Source organism: Vulpes vulpes, chromosome 3 (assembly GCF_048418805.1).
Source record: "Vulpes vulpes isolate BD-2025 chromosome 3, VulVul3, whole genome shotgun sequence".
NCBI lineage: Eukaryota > Metazoa > Chordata > Mammalia > Carnivora > Canidae > Vulpes > Vulpes vulpes.
The window spans coordinates 114,104,009-114,120,843 of NC_132782.1; the positions used below are offsets into that span (position 1 = coordinate 114,104,009).

The 16,835-nt window shown below is 65.1% G+C and overlaps 2 protein-coding genes and 2 long non-coding RNA genes across 6 annotated transcripts; 1 reads left to right on the forward strand and 3 right to left on the reverse strand.

Annotated features, from left to right (window-relative positions):
• Positions 1–28: 28 nt before the first annotated feature.
• On the reverse strand, positions 29–4,589 carry LOC140598331 (uncharacterized). Its single transcript, XR_012000672.1, has 3 exons — positions 3,049–4,589; positions 2,215–2,763; positions 29–2,106 (listed from the first exon to the last, which is right to left on the reverse strand). It is a non-coding gene; the product is annotated as an uncharacterized lncRNA (long non-coding RNA).
• An 833-nt stretch (positions 4,590–5,422) lies between these two features.
• On the reverse strand, positions 5,423–11,217 carry LOC112909079 (uncharacterized). Its single transcript, XR_012000671.1, has 5 exons — positions 11,087–11,217; positions 9,277–10,987; positions 8,946–9,017; positions 8,496–8,688; positions 5,423–6,544 (listed from the first exon to the last, which is right to left on the reverse strand). It is a non-coding gene; the product is annotated as an uncharacterized lncRNA (long non-coding RNA).
• Positions 10,031–13,224, forward strand: IGFALS (insulin like growth factor binding protein acid labile subunit). The gene is made up of 2 exons (XM_025984865.2): positions 10,031–10,193; positions 11,240–13,224. The coding sequence occupies exons 1-2, from the start codon at positions 10,031–10,033 to the stop codon at positions 13,039–13,041; spliced, it is 1,965 nt and encodes a 654-aa protein (XP_025840650.1). The 3' UTR covers positions 13,042–13,224.
• A 499-nt stretch (positions 13,225–13,723) lies between these two features.
• On the reverse strand, positions 13,724–16,363 carry NUBP2 (NUBP iron-sulfur cluster assembly factor 2, cytosolic). Of its 3 annotated transcripts, none has more exons than XM_025984869.2 (7): positions 16,170–16,287; positions 15,688–15,806; positions 15,403–15,601; positions 14,630–14,784; positions 14,411–14,521; positions 14,234–14,303; positions 13,724–14,128 (listed from the first exon to the last, which is right to left on the reverse strand). In XM_025984869.2, the coding sequence occupies exons 1-7, from the start codon at positions 16,183–16,185 to the stop codon at positions 13,983–13,985; spliced, it is 816 nt and encodes a 271-aa protein (XP_025840654.1). In that variant the 5' UTR covers positions 16,186–16,287; the 3' UTR covers positions 13,724–13,982. The 3 variants fall into 3 exon arrangements, with proteins under 3 accessions (XP_025840654.1, XP_025840656.1, XP_072610203.1); XM_025984871.2 differs by having other exon boundaries at positions 15,688–16,035; positions 16,170–16,239; XM_072754102.1 differs by lacking the exon at positions 15,688–15,806 and having other exon boundaries at positions 15,403–15,487; positions 16,170–16,363.
• Positions 16,364–16,835: the final 472 nt, after the last annotated feature.

A 16,835-nucleotide genomic window follows, 5' to 3' on the forward strand; every position in this document is an offset into this window, starting at 1 on the left:
TGTCCCCTCGGCACTGCACGGAGACTGCCGGTGTCGTCCCCTCTCCTCCTCTCCTGGGCCCTGTGTCATCCTCTTCACAAGATTTCTGTGTTGACATGGGGCCAGGCCCCGCCCGGGCTGGCACAGTGCAGGGCTCATTGACACCGCACCCCTGCGCTGGTGGCCAGGGCAATGCTGACTTTGGGGCTGGGCGTCCGGGGACCCCGAGCTCAAGGCCCACCGAGGCCCCTTCGTCCCTGAGAAGCCTGGCCTGTCCTGGGCTGTTCACCCGCCCACCGCCCCACTGCGGGCACCTTGCTGCTGCTGCTTGAGGTCCAGCCCCCACGCCCTTGCTCCTGAGATCCTGGCCTCGGTCCCTGCACCGCTCTGCTCCCCCTGCTTGTGTTTGAAGAAATCTGCACTGTACTGGCCCGGGAAGCGGCCATCTCCTTAGCAACCGCAGGCCCGGCCTGGGCTGGGGGAACCCAGGGGGAACAGACGAGCCTCAGGGTTGTGGTCAGACCCAGGGCACGATGGGGCAGGAAGTGGGAGGAAGAGGTGTTCCCAACGGCTCATCTCTGAGTCTGGAGGTCTTCCTCTGTTCTGGACGTTGTCCAATGGGCTCTGACCTGAGGAGGCTCTGCAGACGCGGATGGCTCCCAGTTAGCACTTCTCTAGCGGAGGTGCCCGCCACTGCCCTCCTGCCTAGATATCCTCAGGTGGCCGAGGTCGCGTGTCCAGGTCCTGGGTGGGCCTCGGTGCTGTGCGGCTGGGAAGCACAGTCATTCTTGTCCAAGGCTGTTGACCCCCTCCATGGAACCGGAGCTCCCTCAGGGGTGTCATGGAGCCTTCTAGATGCTTCAGTGTACAGCTCTGTGCCACCGTATGTGTGGAAGTACAGTCATTTCCTAGTCGGTTGCCAGCTTGGTGCTCCAGGGTCTTGCTGAAGAATCCTTCACGTGCTCAACTGCATGCTTCATGTCCACCTGTCCCTCTGCTGTCCTCCTGCAAGTCCATGTAGTAGTGACCCACTTGTTCCTGCTGGGAGCCCCGCTATGTGTCCCTCCTGCTTGCGAGCACCGCCAGCCGTGGGGGACAAGTGCCCAAAGGTGCAGGCCTGTCCGTGGTGCCCGTTACCACAGCTTTAGGATAATTCTTCATTTCCAGAAAGGGACACAGCCCAGCTTCGTCCTTCGGGCGAGTCTCGGCCATGTCCTCACATGCACGTAGTATCTGTGGCTGGGGTTGGGCCTGGCATAACATGACACCGCATTTCTGGGCTTCTTGTGACAAGTTTCAAGTTCTGAACATACCACCTGTCTGGCATCAGGGTTGCCGGTGCGTTCCATGCTGCTAAAACCCTACTGACACCGGCTCCGGTGTCTGCACGGCCCTATAGTTGTAGGACACGGTCCCCGAGGCAGCCCTGGCCTCAGACGCGGCCGCCACTCGCTGGATGGTCCAGAGGGCGAGGTCGGGGCCTGGAGTGCCGAGCCGCGCCCTCCCCGGAACACGGCATGTCACCCTCCTGACATGGACACGGGCAAGCCTGTGTCAGCCCTGGGATCCCTGGCCACGCAAGTGACCATCCCCCTTGGGTCACAGCCTCCACATTGACCCCAGTTCAGGGGGCTTCCGTGAGCGACAGCATCCTCCACACCGTGGGAGCACCCAGGGATGGACCGCCCCCCGCACCGCACCAGGGGTCGGGACTATGTCCCTGGAGGCTGTGCTCTGGATCGGCCACCCCCATCCTCTGTACGTTGACGCTGTCGCAAACAGGGTCACCGCAGGCAGCTTTGTTTCCTGGCATCTGCTCAGCCTGGGCGAGCAGCCTGGGCAAGCTCCGTGTCCACCTTCTGTGGTCCTGATGCTGGGACTTCTGCCCCTGAGGCTCCTGTGGTACAGGGAGGCAGGTGGGGCAGCGGCCCGTGTCCCCAGCCTCCTCGACTGCACCTTGCAAGTGCTGTGGCCAAGGCTGAGCTGCTCTGCCGTCCTGCCCTCATGGGGCTTCTGTCCTGGCGGAGGGCACGGCTGGGCAGCAGCAGGGCCGTGGCGGGGCAGGCCCGGCCATGGAGGGCAGGTGAGCAGCAGCTGACGGCTCAAAGGAGCGAATCTTGCAGATCTCTGGGAGAGAAAAGCAAGTGCCAAGGCCCTGGGGCAGGGGCAGGGGTGAGGCTGAGCTGGGGGGGGTGGGCAGCAGCAGACAGGTTGCAGGTGGACCTCAGCACCCACCTGAAGACAGGTGTGGGGGGTGGGGAGCAGCTGTTACCAGCAGGTCTCTGCGTGCCCGCGGGGCGGCCAGAGATGAAAGGGCTCCCAGCGTGAGCTGAGTGCGGGGTTCCCGGGAGACACACAAGGCCCGTGGGCGGGGTCTGGGCAGGTGGAGGCCAAGCTGCCTGTGAAGCCCCCCAGGGTGGGGGTGGCAGGCAGAGGAAGGTCAGGGTCGTTCCCGGCTGGAAATGCACCCGGGGGTCACCGGGCGCTGGGGGAGCTCGTGGGGCAGCAAGGTCAGGATGTCGGGGCTCCGGGGAGGTGCCAGGAGGAGGGGACAGGCATGCGGGACACAGGTGAGGCCAGAGGTCACCACAGATGGGCCTGGGTGTCCTCATGTGGCCTCCAGTCTGGCGGATCCCGCGCAGGTGCACCCTGGGGTGAGTGACGACCGGCAACCGAGTGTTTCTTCGGAAGGTCGAAGAAGGAAACCCCTACACGGCTGCTGCTTATTCTTCAGCCACTTGGGCAGGCAGTTTTCTTTCCAGCCTTTTCTTCTTCCTTTTTTCCCTTTAAAGATTTGAGAGAGAACATGAGTGGGGTGGGGGGTGGGGTGCTTGGCAGGGAGCCCGACATGGGGCCCGATCCCAGGACCCCGGGATCACGCCCTGAGCCGAGGGCAGACACTGCACCCACTGAGCCACCCGGGCACCCCTTCCTCTTTTCAAAGACCTTCAAGCATCTCCACCCCTCCACGGGGCTCAAGCCCACAATCCCAGGATGCGTCACACGCTCCACTGAGCCAGCCGGTGCCCCTTTCTTCAGAAGGGTCCGTGGTGCCCCCTGCACGCTGACCTCTTGCTGTGGCACCTGCTTCTCAGCTCCTGGTGGAGAGTGTCGTCTTTCCGAGCAAGAAGGTGGAGTGGAGGCACACGCAGGCGGCCGGCGAGGAGCCCTGCAGGGAGACGAGGGGACTTATGTGCTCGGCCTCCATCATGTCTTCCTGCCACGGACGCCCCCTGCCCCCCAGGGCTGAGCACACGGCCTGGGTGCTGGCGGCTCGTCTCCTGACCGCTGCCCCAGGCCCTGCTGCCCCCGGAGCTGGACCTGCGCCAAGTCCCTAGGGCTCTGGGACCTGTGCTCCTGGGTGGGGTCCGCTCTTGGACGCGCCCTGGGTCACTTGCCAGTCCCGGTGTGGCACGTTCCTCGCCAGCTGTGAAATCGCTCGGATATCAGTGGCGACCGCACTTTACCAATCAGAACCTTCAAAATTGTTTACTATGAGGTGGGGTTCACGACTGTGCACCGTTCAGGGCATTGAGCACATTGTGAGGTTATGCCACACGCATCTCCCCACCAGGAACCCCAAACTTTTCATCACTAATCTGTCAGGAAAACCATAAAAGGTCTGGCCCACCTACTTCTACGGATGCGGGTTCCGAGTGGGTGCAGGGCCCCCGGACGCTCCCAGGGCTCTGTGTGAAGCATGAGCCCGTAACAGAGCAGAGGTGGGGGACTGGCGGATCTGGGGTCCCACTGTGACCGGCGTGTGGTGGTGGGGGAGGACCCCGTCTCTTTTCTCTTCCTTCCCCAGCTCCCGGAGAGGCCTTTAGCTAGAACCTGACTTGTCAACAGGCTTCTGTTGAAGCAATGAGTGACCCCACCTGCGGGAATGGGCAGGGGCGGCTGGCAGGCACTGGGGCAGAGCAGCACTGCTCTATGCTCTTCCCTAAGTAACAGCATAATCGACAAGCTGAAAAGAAAATACGTGATATAGCAAGGAGAGTTTTTTTAATTAAAAAGATTTGAGAAGGGCAGCCCAGGTGGCTCAGCGGTTTAGCACGACCTTCAGCCCAGGGCCTGATCCTGGAGACCCGGGATCGGGTCCCACGTCGGGCTCCCTGCGTGGAGCCTGCTTCTCCCTCTGCCTGTGTCTCTGCCTGTGTCTCTGCCTCTCTCTCTTCCCCCCCTCTCAGGGATAAATAAATAAAATATTTTAAAAAAATGATTTGAGAAAAATGGGGGGCGGGGTGTGTGTGACAGAGGGAGAGAGCCTTAAGCACTGTCCCTGGAGTGTGAAGCCAGATGCGGGGCTTGATCCCACGACCCTGAGATCATGACCTGAGCCAAAACCAAGTCAGAGGCTTAACCGACTGAGCCACCCAGACGCCCTAGTAATCGGAGGTTTTAATTCTCCCTAAGAGCTAGATGGCCTAGACGGTGCGTCACCAAGGACACAGGGCACACTGCCCACAACCCATCTGCGTGGCCTTTTCCAGCATAGCCTAGTGGAGGCCAGGCAACAAGTCATTATGAATTTTAAAGACCAAAACCCGAAGTACGTTCACAAACTCCAGCACTTGGGAGGAACAGATCTCTAAACAGACCACGAGCCAAAGGGTTCCATTGGAAACCACAGCAACGCCGCTGGGACCTGCCAGAGCCAGGGCCTCACGCACCTGCACGGCAGAGGAGAGGCTCCTCCCTTAAGAAACGAGAGTCAGGGAAAATTAACAAGGCAGGAAACCACAAATGCTGGAGAAGATGCAGAGAAAGGTTTTTTATGGTTTTCCTGACAGATTAGTGATGAAAAGTTTGGGGTTCCTGGGGGGAACCTCTTATACTGTTGATGGGAATGTGACCTGGTGCAGCCACTCTGGAAAACTGTGGAGGTTCCTCAAAGAGTTAGAAATAGACCTGCCCTACGACCCAGCAATTGCACTGTTCGGGATTTACCCCAAAGATTCAGATGCAATGAAACGCCGGGACACCTGCACCCTGATGTTTCTAGCAGCAATGTCCACAATAGCCAAACTGTGGAAGGAGCCTCGGTGTCCATCGAAAGATGAATGGATAAAGAAGATGTGGTTTATGTATACAATGGAATATTACTCAGCCATTAGAAATGACAAATACCCACCATTCGCTTCAACGTGGATGGAACTGGAGGGTATTATGCTGAGTGCAGTAAGTCAATCGGAGAAGGACAAACATTATATGTTCTCATTCATTTGGGGCACATAATAGTGAAAGGGAATAGAAGGGAAGGGAGAAGAAATGGGTAAAAAATATCAGAAAGGGAGACAGAACATGAAGACTCTTAACTCTGGGAAACGAACTAGGGGTGGTGGAGGGGGAGGAGGGCAGGGGGTGGGGGTGACTGGGTGACAGGCAATGAGGGGGGCACTTGACAGGATGAGCACTGGGTGTTATTCTGTATGTTGGCAAATTGAGCACCAATAAAAAATAAATTTATTATTTAAAAAAACAAAACAAAACGAGAGCCAAGGGCACACGAAACGGAAAGGAGGTAGAAGAAAACAGATCATCAAGATAGAAAACAGAAAACCCAAAAGTTAGTTCCGTGAAAAAGCTCACGAGGGTGACAAGCCCTCAGTTACAGCCGCCAACAGAGAAGCACAGTGGCCAAAGGCCTGCAGGGAAGCGGGTGCAGGATGCCACCGCCGCCCGCGGAAACAACCGTTGGGGCCCCTCTGGGACTGCGAGGAAAACCAGGCGGCCGCTGCCCAGGAGGGCGCGGAGACTCACCCAGACTCGGAGGGACAACCTGAATATTCGACCTGTAACAAGAAATTGAATCGATGCGAAGTCTGAAGTCTTTGTGCGGACCGAGGGCTGTCAGGGATGCCACTCATGTGCTTCCAGAAAATGCCGGGCATGTCCCCGCTCCTCCTGCCAGGCGAGCGTCGTCCCAACCCTAAAGCCTCAGACGCCTCGGGAGAAGATGAGGCATCAGTCTCGGAAGCCTGGATGTAAAACTCGTAACAAAAGGCCACAACCCTACGCACTAGGAGCAGGTGTTCATCACAGGAGTGCCCGTCAGCTGCACGTCCAGAAACAAACACGCGGCCCGTCCTCGAGGAGGGAAGGACGAGACCTCAGGATCGGCTCAAGGTGCCGTGTGAAGGTGCAAGTGCCCCAGCGGCAGGTGTGCTCGGGGTCAGCGCCCGCGGCCGTGCTTACTCCTGCGGGCCCGGGGCGGCCCACAGCGTCCTCCCGTAGCCTTGCGCCTGCCCCGAGGCCCTTCTGCTGCTAAGGACCTTCGTGATGACAGTGGGTCCACAGTCTCGGCCAGCAGGTGAGCGGGCGTGGGGCAGGGTGAGGATGGCTGTCCCTTCGACAGCATTACTGTCACACGTCAGAGTCCACGGGGACCAGCCTGATCTCAGCTCTAAGACCCCCGTCACCGCTGGGCTGTGCGCAGGGAGGCGCGGAGCAGCAGAGGGCAGGATGCAGGCCTCGGAGGGGGCGGAGGCGTCCTCAGGGCAGAGCCGGGGGTGCTGGTCCCGGGATTCAGGGTCAGCGAGAAAAACCCACTGCATTTCCAGGGCTGTTAACAAGCCAGAAGCGAAATCAAGAAGATTCCAATCACGGTAGCACTAAGCTAATAAAACTCAAATTGTTTTGTCGAAAATAGTGCAGGAATTTTTTTTCTAGATTTTTTTTTTTAATTTGGGAGAAAGCGAGAGCGTGCAGCACGCACATGAGTAAGGGGGAGGGCCAGAGGGTGAGGGAGCAGCAGGCTCCCCGGGGAGCAGGGGACCCGACGTGGGGCTCAATCCCTGGGCCCTGGGATGATGACCTGAGCAGACGCTTCACCGACGGAGCCCCCTGGGCGCCCCTGGTGCAAGATTTACACAGATGATGGAAGTAAATGGGAAGGTGCTCCCCATCCCTGGGAGGAGACAGGGGCGGGGGGGAGGGGGTTCCGGCGCGAGGCTTGCCCAAGCCACGAGCCCGAGGAAAAAACGCCAATGAGCTGCACTTCATCCAAATACACAGCTGCACTGTAAGAGACAACGTACCTTTTCTTTTTGTTGAAGGAAGCTCTACCCCGAGCGCGGGGCCAGGCAGGGCCTGGACTCGGGACCCCGAGGTCGAGACCAGAGCTGAGGTCAGGCGTCGGTCCCTTACCCAGGGCCCCCCAAAAGGTGGTATTTTGAAAACCTGGATAAGCCACAGCCCGGGAGAAATTGCTGCAAATATCCTGATAACCCGTCACCCCTAAAGCCTTGGAAAACAACTTAGAAGCAAGACTTAGGCCCCCTCCCCCAGAAGGCGGGGCAAAGGAGCCTAACAGTCGCGGCCAGAGCGACACGGCACTGGGACAGCCGGCGCATGACCGACCATGGCGTGTGCAGGCGAGGACGTGAAACCGCCGCACTGCTCGTACTTTCCAAAACGTTATCTAAGTAGTTTTGTAAGAAGCTGCACGTAGCAGTAGCCGGCTCGGGAGCAATAGTCGGCTCTGTCGGGCGCAGATGTGACTTACACGTAAAACCTACGAACCGTGAACCCGCAGTTCCGCTCACACCAAGCTACCCAAGACACGACACACGTGCAACCGAGAGTGGAAGGTCAATGCTCGTGGCCATGTCCGTGGGGCCCCCGAGTGGCAGCAACCTGGACGCCTGTCACCTGGGCTGCCTCCCCACCCACCCCGCTGGAGCACAGCCTGGACCGTGTACCTTGTGCCTGTGGCTGTCTCAGGGGACACCTGTGGGTGAGGGCACCTATGCGGCTGTGCCACATGCGGAGCGGAGCAAAGGACCCGGCGGCAAGGAGGGCCCCTAACTGCCATCTAGCAACGAGACCCTAACAACCATGCAGGAGGCGGACGACGGCAAGAGAGCCAGGCAAGACGACGTCGGCCGGGGACACGGGCTCAGGTGTGTCTTCCACGCAAACCGCAGCACAACCCCGACCCCCCACCCCGCCCTGGCTTTGGTTCAGACGCTGGCGGGCTGCTCGGCCCGGAAGGGAGGGACCCCCTCCTCACCCTGGGGCTCGGGGACAGGCCGCCGGCAGCAGTGAGGGGACCCCGGGGCGCTTGGACAGCATGTGCTCGGTCCCTGTGCCAGAGCGGCGGGTGGCCACGGACACCAGCCAGAGCCGGGCCCTGTCACCTTCACGGCCCGAGGCCTCCGCTCAGCACCATGTGGGGCGTTGGGGACCGTGAAGATGGGCGGAGCCTGGGGTGAAGGGACAGTGGACAGGCTCCGGCCGGTGCAGGGCCCCTGCCCGCATCCTCCTGACACTTGCTCCAGGCCGTGACCCTTCAGAACCACGACTCACGGTGACCCAGGTGACCCAGGACGAGAAGTCGGCGACAGCCTGAGGGGCCGCACTCTCGCTGGTGTTTGACAAACACTGAATGAGCGCCACGGCCACGGGCTGCTCTCCCTTGGGGTCAGGAACACCGGGGGGGGGGGGGCGGCGGGGTGTGTGTGCGGCCCCAGGGGGTTGTGACCCGCTGAGCACACAGGAAGGCTCGGCCTCACCTGCTGGGGCGCACCCCGGGTCCCAGCACGTCCACCGACGCCCACAGGCTCCGGGCACGGTGTCCCCGGCCGCAGGTGGGTGAGCGCGTCCCGAGACTCAAGCAGGGCCAGCTGCGGGGACGGGCCAGCTGAATCCCACGTCACACACGCAGCCGGACCCAGGGTTCGCGTGTGACCCCGTGTCTGTGACAATCTGGAGCAAATGAAACCAGGTGCCTTGGGGAGCCCCGCAGGTGGCCAACTCCCTGAGTGGTCAGGCTCCGAGGGGCCGGGGAGGCTCCAGGGTCCTTCTGGGGGGCTGGGGGCAGCCACAGCCGTGGGGAGGGCTGCAGCTGCAGGGGCCCTGCCGGGGTTTCCAGAACAAGCCCGACCCCTCCCTCCCTGCCTGGCTGAAGGCCCCGCGGGGAACGTGCTGAGTCCGCACTTTGTGCTGTGGAAACGCGTGTTTACCGTGTAAATTTCTGGGCGTGGACTTTCTCCCGGCGGATCTATAATTTCTCAGAACAGAGGCTGAGACCCGACCTGGGGATCAATCAAAGCTCGATAAAGGGAGAGATAAAGCCGCCCTCACCCCACCCCCACCGCGGGAGCTCTGGGCCCGGGGGCTGAGGCCAGGGAGGGTGCTGCAGTCCCGGGGGCCCCGCCCCTCTCCCTGGGGCCCGGCCACGTGCAGCCCAGCCCCCACGGGACCCACAGAGTCGGGGCCTATCGAGGTGCGGGTGCGCCGGGGTGGGGCGCGGCCAGGGGCCCTGCTGCCTGGGAACCTTCTTCCCGGCCTGACCTGGGGCCGACCTCAGGCAGGGCACCGGGCCGATGGCGGGGTGGCCACAGCCCCATGGGGGGAGCTCCAGAGGCCGGGCTGCGTCCCCAGGCAGGTGGACGCTGGTCCCAGGGCGACAGGACGGCTCCCCCAAGGCCAGGCCTCTCCGCTCCTCCCAGGAGGGCCGTGCGGGGGGAAAGCAAACACAAGGTGGCTGCCCCGGGTGTTCCTAGAAGAGGTAGGGGGGAGGAGGCGTGGCCAGACACCAGCTGACCCCGAGGTCCCAGGAGTCAGGCTGGGCCAAGGCTGGGCCGGGCCTGGGGAGTCCTCACAAGGACCCCACCCAGGCTGTTAGGAAACGGGCAGGGGAAGGAGGGGGGTCAGCATGCCAGGCTCTTCTCCTGCTTAACTCCCACGTGGCCATCTGCTGAGGGGAGGTCCCTCACCGCTGCCCCAGGGGTCCCTATGAGGGGCAGGAGACCAGCCAGACACGGGGACCTCCTCTCCTGGCTTCCCCAAACCCATCTTGAGCCTCCCAGCCTAGCAGACTGCTCCAGGGGACACCCCTGTCCCCCACTGGCTTGCTGCCCGGCTCTGCCCCGCCCAGTCCTGCAGGAGGATGGCTGGGGGTGACCACCGGAGCCTCGGAACCATACCCGGCCCACCTCAAGCCCTCAAGGTGACTTCAGGGTGAATGCAGCCCCCAGCTCCCCCCCGTGCCGTCTGCATCCTAGACACTTGGGGCTGATGCTGGCCGCTGGGCACGGGAGGGTTAATGGAATCGGGGCCAGTCGGGCTGGGCTGGGCTGTCCGGCCACGGGGTGCTGGCTGCCCCGGCAGTGGGGAAATCAGAGGGCAGGCGCAGCCAGCCCCAGCAGACGCATCCAGCTCACAGCCTGCCTGCGCTCCGCCCTGCAGCCAGATGGCCCTGATCAGAGGTGAGGTGCCTCAAGGGCCCTGGCCCCTCACTCGGGGGTCCCAACCTTGTGCCCCCCCGAGCCCCATGGCCAGGGGCAGCCCCAGGGAGGGCTCAGCTCAGGGCAGAACAACAGGGCAGGCATCGCTGCTGAGGCGCTGCCCAGGGATGCACCCTTGGGCACCTCTCTGGCCCTAGGGCCCATCTCCTCACACCTCCACCCTGGGGGACCCTTCCCTAGGCTGGGGACTGCTGCCCTCGCAGCCCCTCAAGGCCAGGCCATGTCACCCCATCCCCCTCGGGGCCCAGCCCCATGCAGGTGGGTGTGGGGCATCCTCTGGCCTCATCCTGAGCCCTCCAAGGGCAGGGACGGGCCCAATGCGGTGGGCAGCCCAGTGATCCACGCAGGTTTTGGGGTGTTGTTGGTGTGGGGCCTGGTGTCCTTTGTCCTGGAAGGCCCCTGCCTCCTGATGAGTTGATGGCAGGGAGTCCCGTCCGCCCCACTCTACCCCTCCACCAGCGCCAGGCTCCGTACCCAGGTGTGAGGTGCGCAGGCCAGGGAGCACGTGGGTGAGGGCCCCCCAACCGGGGAGCCGAACCGGGGCAGCCTCACCTACTCAGTCCAGGCCTCAAGAGCACGGAGTACATGCCTGCTCAGGCCTGCTCCAGAATGCCCGCTCCCCCCCAAGCCTACCTGGTGACACGGCCCCATCGAGTGTCCACAAAGGGATGCAGACCGCCCCACAGCAGCAGCAGGGTACCCCTACCCTCAGGTCGCTCCAGAACAGGCGTCCTTCCTCTGGTGTACCTGCAGGGCTGGAAAGGGCAGGCGGTTCTGAGCTGCGGGAGGTGCCCGTTGTCCTGTGTGGCTCCGCTTCTCTCTCAGGCAGGCAGAACGCAGCTCCGAGCTCCCACCTTCCTCTGGGCCGTCAGCAGGCCACCACCTCCGGTCAGGCACCGCGGTCGGGAGCGGAGTTCCACGCTGGAGCACACGTGTAGGCTGTGGCCTGGAACGTTCCCCGTCTCCCTCAGCCCGGGGCTCACACCCTCTGGCCCCTGTCCCCGCAGGAAGCCCGGTCCTGGCCATGCTGCTGGTTTCCTGGGCAGCGCTGGGCCCTCGCGGCCTGCAGGCAGCAGAGCCCGGGGTCCCAGGGGCCCCCGAGAGCCTGCAGTGCCCGGCTGCCTGTACCTGCGGCCACGACGACTACACGGACGAGCTCAGCGTCTTCTGCAGCTCCCGGAACCTCACGAGGCTGCCCGATGGCATCCCGGCTGGCGCTAGGGCCCTGTGGCTGGATGGCAACAACCTGTCCTCCATCCCCGAGGCGGCCTTCCAGAACCTCTCCAGCCTGGGCTTCCTGAACCTACAGGGCAGTGGGCTGGCCAGCCTGGAGCCGCGGGTGCTGCTCGGCCTGCAGCAGCTCCGCCACCTACACCTGGAGCGGAACCAGCTGCGCGGCCTGGCAGCCCACACCTTCCTGCACACGCCGGGCCTGGCCTCACTTGGCCTCAGCAACAACATGCTGGGCTGGGTGGACGAGGGCCTCTTCCGGGGCCTGGCCGACCTCTGGGACCTGCACCTGGGCTGGAACGGCCTGGCCGTGCTCCCCGACGCCGCCTTCCAGGGCCTGGCCAGCCTGCGCGAGCTGGTGCTGGCGGGCAACAAGCTGGCCTACCTGCAGCCCCCGCTCTTCTGCGGCCTGGGGGAGCTCCGGGAGCTGGACCTGAGCAGGAACGCCCTGCGCAGTGTCAAGGCCAATGTGTTCGTCAAGCTGCCCAAGCTACAGAAGCTCTACCTGGACCACAACGTCATTGCTGCCGTGGCGCCCGGCGCCTTCCTGGGCATGAAGGCGCTGCGCTGGCTAGACCTGTCGCACAACCGCGTGGCCGGCCTCCTGGAGGACACCTTCCCCGGCCTGCTGGGCCTGCACGTCCTGCGCCTGTCACACAATGCCATCGCCGGCCTGCGGCCACGCACCTTCCGAGACCTGCACTTCCTGGAGGAGCTGCGGCTCGGCCACAATCGCATCCGGCAGCTGCCTGACAAGGCCTTTGAGGGCCTGGGCCAGCTGGAGGTGCTGACGCTCAACGACAACCAGATCCGCGAGATCGAGGCGGGCGCCTTCGTCGGCCTGCTCAGCGTGGCGGTCATGAACCTGTCCGGGAACTGCCTGCGGAGCCTCCCTGAGCGCACCTTCCAGGGCCTGGGCCGGCTGCACAGCCTCCACCTGGAGCGCGGCTGCCTGGGCCGTGTCCGCCCGCGCACCTTCGCTGGCCTGTCGGGGCTGCGGCGGCTCTTCCTCAAGCACAACGGCATCACAGCCGTGGACGAGCAGGGCCTGTGGGGGCTGGCGGAGCTGCTGGAGCTGGACCTCACGGCCAACCGGCTTACGCACCTGCCGGCGCGGGCCTTCCAGGGCCTGGGCAAGCTGGAGTACCTGCTGCTCTCGGGCAACCAGCTGGCGGCGCTGGTGGCCGACTCCCTGCGGCCCCTGCAGCGCCTCTTCTGGCTGGACGTTTCGCACAACCGCCTGGAGGCGCTGCCGGACGGCGAGCTGGCTGAGCTGGGGCAGCTGCGCTACCTGAGCCTCACCAACAACTCCCTGCGGACCTTCACGCCGCCGGCTGCGGGCCTGGAGCGCCTCTGGCTTGGGGACAACCCCTGGGACTGCAGCTGCGCGCTCGGTGCCCTCAGGGCCCTGGCTCTGCGGGAGCCGGGTGTCGTGCCGCGCCTCGTCCAGGCTGCGCCCGAGGGGGACGATGGCCAGCCGCCCATCTATGTCTCCAACAACATCACCTGCGCCGGCCCCCCGGGCGTCTCGGGCCTCGACCTGCGTGACGTCGCCGACGCCCACTTTGCTCAGTGCTGAGCGAGGCTGGGGCCGGCTGGTGGCCCCTGGGGGCAAAGTGGGCCCTCGGTGTCCCCCTCGGCAGACACGACACAGCCCCGGGTCCTGGTCCCTGACCGATGGATGGGGAGGGGGGTGGAAGGGAGGGGCCACCACACATCCTCAGGATCCCAGCCGTCGTTTATTAAAAGCCATCTGACACAAGCATGTGACCCCGGGGCATAGCTGGGGGTGGGTGGTGGGTGGAGGAAAGCTCTGCCCTGTGGCCGCCACCCCACAGCCCTCCAAGGATGCCTGCCCATGCCGGAGGGGCAGCAGCGCCCCCTTCCCATCGTTCGGAGCCCCTGGTCCTGCGAAGGTGGCACAGCTGGGCCCCCCCATACCCCTGCCCTCTCCCTCCGACCAGGAAGCATCAGTCTGCGCCCCCCTGCCCCAGTCCCTCCCGGCCTCCTGCACCTTGCCCCCTTTCCCGCCCAGCTCTGCCGGCCACCGTGGGGAGGGTGTGGGGGAGGGCGTGGGGGCCGTGGGGCTGAGCCCCCCAGGGGCACGCAAGTCCTCAGCACCATGCCCTCTGCAGTCTACCCCTCGCTCAACCCGGGGGCTGCGGGGCCTATGGGCGGTGTCACAGGCACAGCTGGCAGCTGCGGGGGCACTGAGGCCCAGACAGGACGGCGCACAGCTCTCTGAAGCATCAAGCCCGAGCCACGCCGGTGGAACACGTTTAATTGTGGACTCCTCTGAGGCCAACCGGCCCAAATCCTTACAGGATGCCCCCCAGCTCAGTCACCAGCATCGCGGGCAGCAGACGCCGGGGATCTCCTGGACCCTGTGACCCATGGGGCCCCGGAGGCAGCCGGCCATGCCCTGGGGCATGCTGTTCTCTGAGGGCTCAGGCCACCCCCCCAGGTAGAACCACCCACCGCCCCCAGATGCGGGGAGACACGGCGGAGGGGCTGCCTTGGTTAGGAGAGCCGAGCGGGTGCCTGACTCAGAACCTTCTGGGCTATGGAGAAGAGCGCGGGGAAGGCAGAACTCTTGGGGAAGTCCCTGATGAAGTCTCGCCCTTCCTCCAGACTCCCACAGAGCTCAGGGTCCAGAGGCACGGAGCCTGCGGAGGGAGAGGGCGGGGATGGGCTGTGAGGGTGGCGGAAGGCAAGCCTGTCCTCCCGGTCCCCAGAGCAGAGCAGAGCAGAGCGGCGGCCCTGACACTCACCCAGGAACGGGACTCCGGCGAGCGTGGCCAGCTCCTCCCCGCCTCCTCGAGAGAAAACGTTGGTGCACTCCTAGGAGAGACGTGCGGGGCCTGAAGGACACCCACACACCCAACCCCCGGCTGCCCTTCCGGCCCATGGCGTGCCTGACCCCACCCCACCAAGTCCCCACGACTCACTGCGCAGTGTGGGCAGACGAAGCCACTCATATTCTCCACGACCCCGAGCACCTGCAGCCCTGTCTTCCGACAGAAAGTCAGCTCCCGCCTCACGTCCCCCACGGACACCGCCTAAGGGCCGGGAACCAGTCACCGCCGGCCGCTGGGTACCCTCAGAGCACAGCGCCAAGGGCACGGAGGGCAGAGGAAGGTGCTTGGCCCCGGGAGCGGCCGCCATACCTGGGGCGTAGTGACCACGAGGGCCCCCAGGGGACTGTAGGGGCGCAGGGCGTCCACGGTGGCCATGTGCTCGTCAGAGGTTCCTGGCGGCGTGTCTACGACCAGGTAGTCCAGCTGCCCCCAGGCCACGTCAGACACGAACTGCTTTATGAGTGCTGTGAAGGCCCGGGGTCTCACTGGGGGCGCAGCAAGGCCCTCACTTCCAGCCAGCCTGCTGCTCGGGGGCCTCTGCAGGCCCAGGGCCCACCCAGCACAGCAAGGCACGCCTCTCACGGTGGAGCGGGGCACACAGCGGGGGGGGGGTCCCCCGCGAGCACCTCTCCCTTCCCAGCTGCGGGCTGCTCCTGCCCCATCAGACTTCCACTCAGGTCTGGACCCAGGAGCTGTGATCCTCGGGGGGCCGTCAGCACCTGCACTCGGGGACACCTCAAGCTTTTACAGGAAGAGGGGAGCTGTGGTGGCAGGGGAGCCTGCTGCCTGCCCCCCCAATTACAGGGGCTCAGTGGGGCCCAGGCTGGGCGGACTCGGGTCTGAGCTCAGGGACGGGGGTGTGGTGACGCCAGCCTTGGAGGTGCCTTCTGTTCCCAACTCCGTGTGGGCCCGACTGCTCAGGTGAGCAGCACGACCCCTTGGGAACAGTCAGCTGTCAGAGTCTCCCACGTTACCCAAAAACCCTGGGGCGGAGGGCGCGCAGCTCCCACAGGACTCCCGCACTGACTCGTGGGTGCCATGGGGGCAGCTGGGAGAAGCGGGAAGGCGGACTGCGGCGTTACCGTTCTTCTTGGGGCCCCTCCACACCAGGGCCTCGTCGGGGTTCTCCAGCAGGAAGCCCACGGACATGAGGGAGATGCTCTGCTCCTGGTCCACAAAGACAGGTACCCAACCGCCGTCACACTGGTGCACAGCCCTGCCCTGCGCCCGCAGCATGCGAGGGATGCTGGGGCCGCACAGGTCCACGTCGAGGATCCCCACCTGCGAGGAGACAGGACGTCCGCGGCGTGCAGGAGCCGCGAGGCGGGCAGAGGCTGAGGACCGCGGCGGCTGGGCGGGGGGCTCACCTTCTTGCCGGCATGGCGCAGGGCCAAGGCCAGCTCCGTGGAGATGGTGCTCTTCCCCACGCCCCCCTTCCCCGAGAGAACGAGGAGGATGTGCCGGACGCCTGCCAGGTTTCCGGGCCCTGAGCAGGAGAGGGGGGCACGACGCAGGATGCCCTCGCACCGGGCGCCCTGGGAGGCCCCCAAGCACCTCGCGTGGCCCTAAGCTGAGACCCGCCCTTGGCCCCGACGGACGCCAGCGCCCTCAGGGTGAAGGCCTTCCGCGGCGGCCCGGGCCCACCTGGGGTGCCCTGACTCCGCTCCGCCGGTCGTCAGCACCTGCGAGGCCGCGCACCTGGAGCTGCGGGAGGACTGCGGGGGAACCGGCGCCGGGAGCCTGTGTCGGGGCGGCCCCCCAGCACCCAGGCCCGGTCCCGGGAGCCCAGCGCTGCCCTCCACCCCCCCGCTCCCCTCTTCTCCGGCCGCAGTCCCGCCCGCGCGCTCACCTGCCGCCGTCCCCATCCCGGCCGCCGCACCGCGCGGCTTCCGCTCGCGGCCACGCTCCCGCGCAGTGCCCGCCCCCCGGCCGTCCTCATAGGCTCCCTCGCGCTCTGCTCAGCCAATTACATCCCACGTAAGGGGCACGTAGGTTCCGGGGCCGACGACGACCGGAAACGGGCTCCACTCCGTGTCAGGCGCCGCCTCGCCCCTCGCCCAATGGGTCGCCGGGCCCTCGAGCGCCGACCAATGGGCACGCGCGGCCAGGATTGACGGGCCCAGCCGCCTCTCCGCGGGCCCCAGCCGCGCGGCCCGCCCCCCGCCCGCCGCAGAGCGGCCGCGCCCGCCCGCGCCTACGAGCGCCGCGGGGCCAATGCAGCGCGGGGGGCGGGCTGCGGGGCGGGGATTGTTTACGTTCAGCTCCGGAGCCGAAAGTAGGTCACGGCGGCTCGGCGGAGCTCGGCGCTAGGCGGCAGGTGAGCGGCGGCCGCCCCGACCTCCCGGCGCCGCCCCCGGCCTGGCGGGACCGCTGGCGGCGGGGGCCCGGCGCGCCTTTGTTCCCGCGGGCGGCGGCGCCGGGGCCGGAGTCCCGACCTCGGGGCGGCCCTGGGTCGCGGGGAGGCGAAGGCGCTCGGGGCAGAGGGCAGGACAGGGCTCGCCCCGCCCCGGGCCGT